Here is a 13,453-nt window from a genome sequence, read left to right as displayed (position 1 = left end):
GGAAGTGTCATGATTGCCCAGGTGCCTTTCTGGGGCCCAGCAGCTGGCTCAGGGGTATACATGAAGAACTTCTCTTTTAAAGGTTGGTTTTTTTTTTTTTTTTTTAAGTAAGCTCCATGCTCATCGTGGGTCCTAAGCTCACAACCCTGAGATCAAGAGTCGAATGCTTCACAGGCTGAGCCAGCAGGCATCTCACAGGAATAAATACCCCCTGCCCCGGCTTTTCTTTTTAAAGATTTTATTTATTTATTTGTGAGAAAAAGTGAGCACAAGTGGGGGAGTGGCTGGTAGAGGGAGAAGCAGGCTCCCGTCAAGCAAGGAGCCCCCAGGACTCTGGGATTGCAACCTGACAGGCGCCCAACAACTGAGCCACCCAGACGTCCCAGATAAATAAACTTCTTGATGTGTGCCTTTCCGGGCTTCTCTTGTGTTGTTTGAAGCTGAAAGGCTTGGGGATGACCAGAGTTTCTTGTACTCTGAAACTCTTGTCTGGGCATGTAGGCCTGTTTCCTATCCATTCCTCTGTCTTGTCTCTTCAGCCTTGAATGTGCACCTGGATATTGTTTAGTTCTGAGACTTTAGAGTGAACACCAAAAGTTTTGTTTTTTCTGAGGTGAAATTTTTAAAAAATTTTATTTATTTATTTTGACAGAGATCACAAGTAGTCAGAGAGACAGGCAGAGAGAGGGAAGCATGCTCCCCGCTGAGCAGGGAGTCCGACATGGGGCCTGATCCCAGGACCCTGAGACCATGACCTGAGCTGGAGGCAGAGGCTTTAATGCACTGAGCCACCCAGGCGCCCCTGAATTTTGTTTTTTGTAATAGGTGTGTTTTTTTACCCCAAGTGAAATTTTTGTAAGTTGAGATATACTTGACGGTACTGTTAACCAACCATAAAGTGAAACCTTATGCGATTTGCACTGTAAAATCCTAATTTAAATATGTCTCGATATCTTAATAATCAGTTTTCCTGTGTTTAGGGTACAGTCTGTTCATTATAATTTAATAGATGGTGGTTTAAGAACATAGAATCTGTCTGCAGTCATACTGCCTGGGTTATATCAGGTTCTACCATATACCAGTATTATGACCTCGGGCATGACTCTTGTAAACTGAGGGTAATAGTACTTACTGTAAAGGGTTGTTGAAAAGATCCAGAGAGTTAATACATAAAAAGTGCTTAGAGTCTTGCTTGGTTCCTCCTAAGTGCTTCTTAAATGTTAGGGGCTATTGTTACTGTGGAGCATAGGCTCTATCTAGGGCATTGTGCTTGATAATGGAGACCCTGAAGAGGCTCTGAAGCCCAGTAGTTGCCTGCAAGAGGCTTGTGATTGTTGGGAGAAGTGTTTAGAAGAAAAATTAAAGATCAAATCTATCTGTGATCACTTGTGCTTGGCATCACCTGATAAAGACAGACGTTATGAAAGAGTTCAAAGGAAGGAACAAGGCCATCAGCAAAGCTTCAGAGGTGGTTGCGGAGATCTGCCTAGCCACCAGTGAAGAATTCTAGAAAGGGAAATGGCCTGAGGGAAGAGAAGCAAAGGAAGTAGTTGGCAGGGTACCTTTGGCCTGGTAATGTAGAATTAGAAGTGATGAGAGTTCTCTCTACTTCATTTCTAGAAGTAATCTGGGAGCGTAGTTTGATTAAACTACATAAGGCGCTTAGGAAGCCTTAGTCTTCCTGACTGGAGATCATCTCATACACCTTAAATGCTGCTTTGCCAGGTTCTGTTGTGCTCGTGTGAGAAAGAATTCATTGGAGGAATTGAGTTGGGGAGGAGCAGCCACCTGGGTTCACACGTTCTTTCTTTGTTATATCTTTACAGTATGACTTCTCCTTGGAAAAGAAGACTATTGAGTGGGCTGAAGATATTAAGAAAATCCAAGAAGCCCAGAGGGAAGCAGAGCGCAAGGCTGAGGAAGTAGAAGCTAAAGTGAATTCTAAGAGTGGCCCAGAGGGTGACAGCAAAATGAGCTTCTCCAAGACTCACAGTACAGCCACAATGCCACCTCCGATTAACCCCATCCTTGCCAGCTTACAGCACAATAGCATCCTTACCCCGACTCGGGTCAGCAGCAGTGCCACGAAACAGAAAGTTCTCAGCCCACCCCACACAAAGGCAGATTTCAATCCTGCTGACTTTGAGTGTGAAGAAGACCCATTTGATAATCTGGAGTTAAAAACTATTGATGAGAAGGAAGAGCTGAGAAACATTCTGGTAGGAACCACTGGACCCATTATGGCTCAGTTATTAGACAATAACTTGCCCAGAGGCGGCTCTGGGTCTGTGTTACAGGATGAGGAGGTCCTGGCATCCCTGGAGCGGGCAACCTTGGATATCAAGCCTCTTCACAAACCCAATGGCTTTATAACCTTACCACAGTTAGGCAACTGTGAAAAGATGTCTCTGTCTTCTAAAGTGTCCCTCCCCCCCATTCCTGCAGTAAGCAATATCAAATCACTGTCCTTCCCCAAACTTGACTGTGATGACAGCAGTCAGAAGACAGCCAAGCTGGCGAGCACTTTCCATAGCACATCCTGCCTCCGCAATGGCACCTTCCGGAATTCCCTAAAGCCTTCCACCCAAAGCAGTGCCAGTGAGCTCAATGGGCATCATACTCTTGGGCTTTCAGCTTTGAACTTGGACAGTGGCACAGAGGTGCCAACCCTGACTCCCTCAGATCTGATCTCCCAGATGCCTTCCCTTTCTGTCTTGTCTGTGTGCACAGAAGAATCGTCACCTCCAAATACAGGTCCCACGGTAAGCCTTTTAAATCCCCTTGAGTTAGAGCTCTAAAGATTTCTAAATTCTGTGTAGCAGTTGCTGCCTCACGTTCTTTTCAAGGTGTAGGGCAAGATGGGGCATGGCTGTATTGACCTTGCTTATGTATATTGTTCTGGTTATGTGTTTGAGGACAAAGAAGTGTTAGCTTTGCGCCTAGCCTGGGTTATGTTTGCTTGTTCCTACCTGCATCTTTCTGGTTTTTCCTTCAAAAAGATAATGTATGTCATGCATGAATGATGTTTTTCTGCCTAATCACTTTGTTCTTTTCTCTTTACCTCTTTTTTTAAAGGCTTGCTTTCTTTGTAACTTTTTACTTTTTCCTGCTTTATTAATTTTTTGAAGATTGCTTGGTAGTCCTCATAATATCTTCTTCCTGCTTTCCTCTCTCCATCTCATTGTGCCCTGAAGGTTGGTTCTTCATGATTTACCATGTGTTTACCGTGATTTACCTGTGTTTCTTCAGACCATGTGGTGCCTTAGTAAGTGGGAGATAAATTTGTATCAGAAGTCCAAGCAAAAGGTAGAAATATGTCACTTTTTAAATCTACAGATTTTTATTTTATTTTTTTTAAAGATTTTATTTATTTATTTATTTCACAGTAGACAGAGAGGCAGGCAGAGAGAGAGAGAGAGAGAGGGAAGCAGGCTCCCTGCTGAGCAGAGAGCCCGATGCGGGACTCCATCCCAGGACCCTGGGATCATGACCTGAGCCGAAGGCAGCGGCTTAACCCACTGAGCCACCCAGGTGCCCCTTAAATCTACAGATTTTTAAAAAATATATTTTTATTTGGCAGAGGGAGGGATTACAATTAGGCAGAGAGGCAGACAGAGAGAGGGGGAAAGCAGACTCCCTGCTGGTCAGGGAGCCCGATATGGGGCTTGATCCCAGGACCCTGAGATCATGATCCGAACCGAAGGCAGAGGCCTAACCCACTGAGCCACCAGGTGCCCTAAACCTACGGATTTTAATCCTGCAGTTTCTTTTTTGCTCACTACTAAGAATTGTGCAGTTTTCTACAAATAGAGGGAGAAGGGGAGGTTGGAATTCGAATTAGTGTTGAAAGATGGATTGATACAAAAGTTGCAACTCGTTATGACCCTGAAGAATATCTGATTTTGTTGCACAAAAAAGTTGCAGGCGCAGCAAGGTTCCTTTATTTGTCCGGCTTAATTCTTGGTGTAGTTTCAGCAGCACAAAACGATACATTATTCCATCTAAAATAGAAATCACAGAAGTGTAAGAACTTTTTGCAATACCAGCACACAGATTTTTAATGTTTATTTATTTGTTTATTTAAATATTTTTATTTATTTGAGAGAGAAAGAAAGCACAGAGAGAGGGGGATAGGGACAAGCAGACTCTCCTCCGCTGAGTGTGTAGCTTGATGTGTGACTCAATCTCAGGACCCCGAGATATGACTGAGCCAACTGAGCCACCCAGGTGCCCCCAGTTCAGATTTTTTAAAAATGACAGCATATTAAGAGACTGTTTAGAGCCAGAGAGAGGAGCCTGATCACATTGGTGGGCTGTCAGAGACTGTAATAAGCCGGTAGAAAGATGAGCCTTGGCCTGCTTTAAAGTAAGTGCAAAGTCCCAGCAATAGCATTTCATGGTAAATGATTGTCTCTGTGTGTGAGTGCTTCCACTGTCATAGAGCTCACTGCTGTTTAGAGACTTCTGTGAACCTTGGCTCAAATAAACTTGATAGTGCAGAACACTCTGGTGTTACCTCCTAGGAATGGGCTTCATCCTCATACCTTCTGGTCAGTAGGATACTCTTCATGACTCATTGTATGCTTTAGAGAAATTAAAAGCACTCTGGGGAAGATAAGGGATCCTCAGCCTCAGATTCCCCTTTAAAATTACAGTAACCATTTAGAGACCAAAGCTCTTGAACTAATGGCAGAGGTTGTTCTCAAACGAGAACACCTGTCACTCTTTGACCCACCTCATTGTGGAGTTTCTTTTGGGCCAGTCCATTTCAGGGTTGGGGGGAGGTCTGCTTCTTGCTGGTTTAGGGACTTTCTGCCTTCAAGGGGCAGACAAGCCAAGCTGACTGTCTGGTGTTTTTCTAAGGAAGTCATGGCCCTTATCCGCAAGAAGCAAAGCCTGGTTTCTCCTGGTCCTCTATCTCAGTGAGTCTTTGAGGCCCACAGTGAGAACCTTTCCCAGTGAACAAAGCACTTCTCTTCAGGATAGTTAGTGACTTGAGGATGGGGGGAGTAGAGTGGTGGTCAACTGGGCTGTGTAATACACCCTTTATGTAGGACCTCTGAGGGAAGTTTGGTTCTTGTTGGCTGTTTTAGACCCAGTGTTTGGGTCTTACTTTTTAGATTCTGATTTCACGTTTTACTGTTTATATAAACTAAACTTAGACGTTGAGAAGTCCATAGGATCATGTAGAGAGGACTCTTGTAATGTGGCCTTCTTCTGAGACCAGCACAGAACTGCCTGACCTAAGCCTTAGCTTGTCTTTCCCCACTGCATGTCAGCCTTTTGTGGACCTTACTTTGCTCATTGGTTAGGCTTAGTCTGCCATTGGGTTCTTTTTCTCCAGATATGGATATATTCCTTACTTTTCCCCAGCTGCTTTAGCAAAATATTTCTGCTCTTCCCTTACACTTACAAGTTATGAATTTACTAATTTTGGCCGATAAGCATTACAGTAGTGCTAGTTTGGTTTGAAAGTATATTTAAAATAATTTTTGACATACAGACTCTTAGCTTTTAGGTGTTCAATCTGTTTATTTTCTGTTGCCATTGCTTTCATACTTCGAAGTCATTTATCTTTAGATTCTTTTTTTATATTTTATTTTTATTTATTTTTTTAAATATTTTATTTATTTGACAGACAGAGATCACAAGTAGGCAGAGAGGCAGGCAGAGAGAATCAGAGAAGCAGGCTCCCCCCCAAGCAGAGAGCCTGATTCGGGACTCGATCCCAGCACCCTGGAATCATGACCTGAGTGGAAGGCAGAGGCTTTAACCCACGAGCCACCCAGGCGCCCCTGTTCTTATTTTTTGTCAAGATTTTATTTATTTGAGACAGAGAACATGAGCAGGGAGAGGAGCAGGGTGGGGGTGGGGAAAGTGGGGCAGGAAAGAATCTTGAGAAGATTCATCACTTAGTGCAGAGCCTGGACCCCAACACAGGGCTCCATCTCATGACCCTCAGATCATGACCTAAGCTGAAACCAAGAATCAGATGTTTAGGCAACTGAGCCATCCAGACTCATTTATTTTTAATAATTTATTTAAGTAATCTCTGCACCCAGTGTGGGGCTTGAACTCATGACCCCAAGATCAAGAGTTGCATGCTTTTGCAACTGAGCCAGCCAGGTGCCCAATCCAGTCAGATTTAAAAGGTTTATATTGAAAAACAGTGGCTCCCTGCCTCTTCTGTCCCCAACTCCAGTTTTGGTTCCTGTAGTCTAGTAATTCTTTATTTCTGCTGGGATTTATCTCTGTATTTCTAAATAAAGTGCTTGTATTGCTTTTTCTATATTTATCAGTTTTAGATGGTTTTATATTTCCTGTTATAGTTGGAAGTTTATATAGTTTTATGTAGTTTATATAGTTTTATACTTCCTGTTATAGTTCTTTCCCATAGCCTCCTTCATAATTAGATCACAAATTTTGGGTAAATTAATGTTGCTCTTCACATTATGATATATCAGGTAAGTACTTACTGCCAAGTTTGAATACTATATTGTGATTTTTTTTGCACCTTTTTCTCATAAACTACTCCATTTAAAAGATTTGCAGTTTTTCTTTCCTTTTTTTAATTTTAATTTTTAAGATTTTTAAGTAATCTCTGCACCTAATGTGAGGTTCAAACTCAACCAGAGATCAAGAGCTGCACACCCTACCAGCTGAGCCAGCCAGGCTCAGGCACTCCTACATAGTTTCTTTGAACTTGTTGCTGGTTTTATCCAGATGCTCCAAGAGAGCCATCAAAGACCTAGTAATTTTCCCAGACACATCCAGACATACTGGTTAACCTGTCAGTTTTGAGTCCTTGAATATCTAAAAGTGTCTGTACGCCTGGAGTGGAGGGTTAAGCACCTGCCTTCAACTCAGTTCATGATCCCGGGGTCCTGGGATTGAGCCCCACATTTGGCTCCCTGCTCTGCGGGAAGCCTGCTTCTCCCTCTCCCACTACCCCTGCTCGTGTTCCCTTTCTTGCTGTGTCTCTTTCTGTCAAATAAATAAATGAAATCTTTAAGAAATTTTTTTAAAAACTTTATTTTAGAGTGAGCAGAGGAGGTGGAGGGGTAGAGGGAAAGGGAGAGATTCTCAAGTAGAGTCCATGCTAAGCGCAGAGCTTGACTCGGGGACTCAGTCTCATGGCCCAAAATTAGGACCTGAGTCGAAACCAAGAGTGGGTCACTTAACCAGGTGTGCTACCCAGGTGCCCCTAAACTTTTTTATTCAAGTATAAGCTCTACTGATTTCTGGTATTCCTCTGCTTTTCTGTGTTCTTCCACCTTCTTCCCCCCAACCATAGCTTTTGGGATCTTAATTTTATTCATGGTGTGCCATGCCATGTTCATTGTGTTAGGCCCTCCTGGATCCTTTCAAACTAAGGCTCAGCTCTGAGATGTTTTTAATTAATATTTTCTGTTTTTTCTTTTTTGAAATTCCTGTAACTGGATGTTGGTGCTTGAACTCTTGACCCCAAGATCACATGCTCTACTGAGTAAGCCCGCTAGGTGCCCCCTCTTTGTCTTTGTCTTTATATTTTACCTTCTGGATATTTCTTTGACTATCGTATAACTTTCTTTCTTTCTTTTTTTTTTTTTTCCTGATCTTACAGCCTTTTTTTTTTTTTTTTAAACATATAATGTTTCAGGGGTACAGATCTGTGATTCATCATAGTCTTTCACAGTTCCTAGCACTCACCACAGTACATACCCTCCCCAGTGTCCATCTCCCAGCCACCCTCATCCCTCCCACCCTCCTCCACTCCAGCAACCTTCTGTTCCCTAAGATTAAGAGTCTCTCGGGACGCCTGGGTGGCTCAGTGGGTTAAGCCACTGTGTTCGGCTCAGGTCATGATCCCAGGGTCCTGGGATCGAGCCCCAAATCAGGCTCTCTGCTCAGCAGAGAGCCTGCTTCCTCCTCTCTCTCTGCCTGCCTCTCTGCCTGCTTGTCATCTCTGTCAAATAAATAAATAAAATCTTTAAAAAAAAAAAAAAAGAGTCTCTTACGGTTTGTCTCCCTCTCTGGTTTCCTTTTGTTTCATTTTCCCTCCATTCCCCTATGATCATTTGCCTTGTTTCTCAAATTCGTCCTATCAGTGAAATATGATGATTGTCTTTCTCTGATTGACTTATTTCACTTAGCATAATACCCTCTAGTTCCGTCTACCTCATTGCAAATGGCACGATTTTAGGGTGGTTTTTTTGATGGCCGCATAATATTCCATTGTGTATGTACGTGTGTGTATATACACACACACCACATTCATCCGTTGCTGGACATCTGGGCTCTTTCCATAGTTTGGCTGTTGTGGACATTGCTATAAACATTGGGATGCATGTGTCCCTTCAGATTACTACATTTGTATCTTTGGCGTGAATACCCAGTAGTGCAGTTGCTTGGTTGTAGGGCGGCTCTGTTTTCAAGTTGAGGAAGCGCCATACTGTTTTCCAGAGTGGCTGCACCACCTTAAACATTCCTAATCTCACAGCCTTTTAAATAAAATTTTACTTTATCATATTTTAAATTTCCGAGTTATTTGTCTGTTCCCTCTTTTGGTTTGGTGTCTCAGGCTTTGTAGTCACATTTAAGAGTGAGGCACTTAAAAGAATTAACAGTGGAGGGAATGTATGTTTTGGAGGTGCTTGCCAATCATTAAGCTTTAGTGTAGGTTGAAGGTTACTAGGCTTTGGGGAACTCTGCAAAATGTTAATGCATGAATGTATTGGGGGTTTATAGTTGCATCTGAGAACTCTGCTTGAGGGTTATGGAAGGTTGGGGAAGGCTGGTGTGTAGACCTTTACTTAAATCCCCCATTTGGTGCTTATACTCCCTCATATGCGGTGCCTGGTGTCCTTATTTTAGTCCCTAGAGACTAGCAGGCTGCTTCTTGAAAAGGATGAGGGTCAGCTGGGGAAGGTTTTGCTGGAGGGTTTTATTTCTCTATCACTCACTTTGTGCCCTTGCTTTATCCCAACAGTGCCTGGTGCTTCCAAATGCTGAACCCCTCTCAGGAGTTGAGAGGAGCTGGTGGACTGACTCCCCTTTCTCCCACTTCCTTATAACTTAATTGGTTCTGCTTAGTTATTGTGGCTTCATTTGTATTCTGTATTCTAAAATTTCATTGAAATATATTTTCCACTGTTGTTCCCTCTTTCTTTGACCTTAAAGATTTTATTTGAGAGAGAGATAGTGAGAGAGCGAGAGCATGAACAGGCAGAGAAGTAGAGGGAGAAGGAGGATCTCCAACTGAGCACGGAGACCAATGTGGGGCTCAGTTCTAGGATCTTGGGATCATGACCTGAGTCAAAGACAAACACTTAACCAACCGAGCCACCCAGGTGCCCCTTTTCGACCTTAAATATTAATAGTTTTGTCTTATTATCATTTCAGTGGGCTTTGGGGAGGAAGAATCAGGGTCACTTTGCTGTGTTAAGTGAAATTCCCCCTTTGAAATGCTAATAGATCTCTGTTTATTCTGTAGCTGATGAGTAGGACCCTGTAAATGCCAAGCCTAAAGCCAGGCCCTGGGAATTCAGAAATACAGGTGATATGGTAACTAACCTCTGGGAGCTCACATTAACATATTGTGTGTCAGCAATATAAACAAACCCTGTTTGGCTGTTTGTATTCTCAAGCCCAAGTAGACCCTGTCCTTGAAGAGAGATTATCTTGGGACTTGCAGAAATGGCCAGAGTCTTTGTCTCCTCTTGTGACTCCTAGAATTTAATGCCTGAGCCCTGTGACTGGGCTGCCAGAGGTATTGGAGGTGAGATGGGTAAGAGGAAACAATGGTCTTTAAAGGCCTGTAGTCTTGATTTTTCCCAGCTGACTTTGAGGAAAGTATCTGGTTATAGCTATGTAATTTTGAATGTCTAAGACCAGGGTTTCTGTGCTTCCTCCCCTCTCCCCTCAAAGGAGGTAAAATTCTGTTGAAATACTTTCCTGGTTTTCAGGAGCTGGGCCAAACCGTAAAACAACTGTGACCTGTTGGTTCAGTCCTTTGGCCTGAGGGTGAGTGGCCTTCAGGCCCTCTGTCTGAATCCTTACCAGAAGTTGTGGGAGGAGTTAATCATGGGACTCCCCACCAATCAGATGGAGGTTTATAGGGTCCCCTGGCTGGGAGCAGGCTGCATGCAGGGCAGTAGAGGCAGGGTACTAGAATCCCATCCTGTCCCTGAAGGCCCAGCCTGGTGTGGCTGGCTAATAGTCCTTCAGTCTTGGCTTTGTAGGAAGGCAGCTGTGGCAGGGCACTGAACCTTTGCAGCTCATGGTGTGGGGCAGAGGTGGAGTGTCCTCGAAGCCCTGAGCTCCTGAACTGGCCATGTACCCTCTATCTCTGCCCAGCCCAGGGACAGAAGCAAGAATAAAGACATTGTTGGGAGAGTCAGCCCCAAAGTTAGGGGTGTCTGATGTAAATGATTCTTTTAGGACTCGACATACAACAGCCTGAGAAAGGGGTAATGGAGCATTGGAGAGAAATCATAGCAGCCATCTTGTATCAGTCCCATGGCCAGCCTCAGAACTTCTCCAGTTCAAGCCCAGGGGATTTAAACACAGAAGGGCATGTGGCTTTTGCGGTATTTTCTCATTCTGTAAGCTGGGATGAGGGCAGCGGACAGACACAATTGTAGGTGTCTGCCCAGCTTTTCTTTCCCTTGCCTGTTTGCTCCCTTATCCCTCTTCAGGATGTCTGGCCAGCAGCCTAGCTCCTTCTTGCAAGTGGATTGTTTGGGAGTTTGATTAGTGTCAGAAATGGCAAGCCCCTGGACTGGGCTGCTTCAAGTGACATGGCTTCTGGGGCCTCAGTCTTCTTTCTTCCTGCCTGATCATCTTGTTTCTCCACCACCAGGTCACACCTCCTAATTTCTCAGTGTCACAAGTGCCCAACACTCCCAGCTGTCCCCAGGCCTATTCTGAACTGCAGACACTGTCCCCCAGTGAGCGGCAGTGTGTGGAGACAGTGGTCAACATGGGCTACTCATATGAGTGTGTCCTGAGAGCCATGAAGAAGAAAGGAGAGAATATTGAGCAGGTGAGTGATTGGTTGGCTCGGGGTGGGACAGGGGGTCATGCTGGAGAGAGGTTCTAGACCAGTGTCCTGCTTTTATCATAGAGCCCAATCACACTTACAGCCCCAGCATCCTTTCTGGTGAGTTGCAGGACTCAGGGCATTTTGCTGCAGGGGACAGCAGCCTCTACTTAGAGGGCTGCTCTGGCACCTAGGCTGGAGGAAAGCCCTGGGAGCATTGGAGCCATTGGGACTGTTCTTTGCCCTTTTCTGCCCCTCCTGAGAGGGCACATTAGGCTTGATATAGAGATGCCTCCTTCAAATGTTTATCCTGTCAAAGCTGCCCCGGGGTGTTCCCAAATAGGGTACTGGAGTCCTAAACCTTGGGGCCATTTTCTGACTTGGGCTGTTAGAATATCCTGTCCAGGCTATGGAATTGACATGGAGATGTGAATCAGCTGTGACAGGAACTCCTTTGAAAAATTACTCAGGTTTAGAATGGTGTGCCTACCTGTTCAGCAAATAGTCACTAAAGTCCTGCTATGTTGGATGCAGTTCACGGTACAGAATCAAGACTTAGCCAGGTGGGGAGCAGATCTCACATTGCTGGCTATGTAAGACTCTAGTGAAGCACCGTCAAGAGTGGTAGTAGGTGCTCACCTCTTTTTCTTTTCTTAAGATTCTCGACTATCTCTTCGCACATGGACAGCTTTGTGAGAAGGGCTTCGACCCTCTTTTAGTGGAAGAGGCTCTGGAAATGCACCAGTGTTCAGAGGAAAAGGTAGGACCCTTTGTGCTTCGTGGGAACCCTCTGCAAAGGATGGACAAAGTAGCATCCTCTGGCCAAGAACCGCCCCCTCCCTGCCAGTGACTGCAGGCAGAGGTAGTCAGAATGCATTCTCTCTAAAGTGTCCAGATAGGCATTTTGCTAGTTTGGGTAGTTAGGCTTAATGAAGCATTGGATTGAAGATGACTGGAGTCCCTGGGAAGGGAAAGGGAAGACCTGGGCAAAAAGCTAGACTTTTGGATGATTGGGGACACTGCTAGTCGCTTTGCCTATCCTGTTCCCTGGAGAGCAGCTGTTTCTGGTTTCAGTATCCTGCCTTGGTGTGAGTGTGGATTTTGGTTAGTGGGACCCATGAGTCAGCAGGATTTGGAACTGGGTTGTAGCATCAAGCATTCTCCCCTGGCTTCCTCCACAGCCGCCCTCAGCTTGCTAGGGGACCTCAGAGGGACTCATAAGCCTCTGGCAAAAGATGCAGACTTCCCCAGGCAGCCCCCTGCATGCACATTCCTCTACTCTGCGGCCTAACCCCTTTCTTCAATATTTATTCTCTTCTGTCCCTTAGATGATGGAGTTTCTCCAGTTAATGAGCAAATTTAAGGAAATGGGCTTTGAACTGAAAGACATTAAGGAGGTTCTGCTACTACACAACAATGACCAGGACAATGCTCTGGAAGACCTCATGGCTCGGGCAGGAGCCAGCTGAGACTAGATGCTGCCTAGGCCCTGCCATGGAACCACCCCTGCGGGAGGCACTGAGGAGCCCATGTGTGGAGAAGGAGGAGGGGCACACTTCTGGTTTTCTTTTGGGGGTGGAAGGTCAGGAGTGGAGACTGTGCTTGCCAGTCTCTGAGCTGGGGAGAAAGTAGGAAAGACTTGGGCATGTGAATGCCTCCAGCGTGGCCCTGGCTCCTTCTATATTAAATGTATTTGTATTTTGAGAAGTGTCCTTCCCACCTCGGCCCTCCAGGGGTCTGTATGTCCTCAGCCGAAACCTGGCCCAGCTGCCAAAAGGAGTCAGGGAGAAGGGGTGGGAGGGCCAGACTCAGTGCTGCTTTAGGGCTAGATGCTTCCCTCTGCTGCACTGGTGGACTGAACTCTAATCCAAGTTGAGTGCAATTGAAAAGGTTCTTCCAGGGTTTTTTTCCCCGCCCACTTCCTTTAACAAAGTCTGTTAGTGTTAACACTGGTTCTGTAATGTCTCTGAGGTGCAAAGAATGCCCTTTCCCCATGGGATGTGGAGTTGGCCTCATCTGCCAGGCAGTTACCATGCTTCCCTATCCCAGCCTGTTTCTTTTGGCTTGGTTTGGACCACCGTCCTCTGCTACCCAGGATTTTAGAGCCTCCTACTCTAGGAAAGTCAGTTTAAGAAATCATTGGCCCCTTCCCAGCACACTGAGTAGGGGAGAAACAGGCTGCAGTATAGTAGCCCAGCACTAACTCCACCTCGGTTCTCCTTGGAGAACAGCCTCTCCCTCCAGCCCCCTGCTCTAGGATGACACAATGAGTAACACCTAGTCATAGAAATCAGTCTCTTTCGTTTTATATTCTGTTGTACATCATTAAAGATCTAAATACAAAGGATATACAGTCTTGATGAATCTAAAGTAATTTGCTAACTATTTTGATTCTTCAGAGAACTACTAATAAAAATCTAAAAGGTATGTCCT

At 44.9% G+C, this 13,453-nt stretch overlaps 2 protein-coding genes across 5 annotated transcripts in view; one reads left to right on the top strand and one right to left on the bottom strand.

Moving 5' to 3' along the window:
- Nucleotides 1-13,447, top strand: part of UBAP1 (ubiquitin associated protein 1) — a 65,567-nt gene extending 52,120 nt beyond the window's left edge. For all 4 annotated transcript variants that reach the window (XM_059411480.1, XM_059411477.1, XM_059411479.1 and 1 more), the window contains 4 exons: nt 1,827-2,762; nt 10,841-11,023; nt 11,679-11,780; nt 12,349-13,447. In XM_059411480.1, the coding sequence (XP_059267463.1) occupies nt 1,827-2,762; nt 10,841-11,023; nt 11,679-11,780; nt 12,349-12,489 (1,362 nt within the window). In that variant the 3' untranslated portion in view covers nt 12,490-13,447. The remainder of the gene's footprint in view (nt 1-1,826; nt 2,763-10,840; nt 11,024-11,678; nt 11,781-12,348) is intronic.
- Nucleotides 3,381-13,453, bottom strand: part of KIF24 (kinesin family member 24) — a 90,879-nt gene continuing 80,806 nt past the window's right edge. The window contains exon 14 of the mRNA XM_059411476.1: nt 3,381-4,001. The gene's annotated coding sequence lies outside the window, so the exon portion shown is untranslated. The remainder of the gene's footprint in view (nt 4,002-13,453) is intronic.

Source organism: Mustela nigripes, chromosome 9, assembly GCF_022355385.1.
Source record: "Mustela nigripes isolate SB6536 chromosome 9, MUSNIG.SB6536, whole genome shotgun sequence".
In the NCBI taxonomy this organism is placed as follows: domain Eukaryota; kingdom Metazoa; phylum Chordata; class Mammalia; order Carnivora; family Mustelidae; genus Mustela; species Mustela nigripes.
The sequence above is the reverse complement of the archived record's forward strand: the minus strand, read 5'-3'. Positions and strand labels throughout refer to the sequence as shown.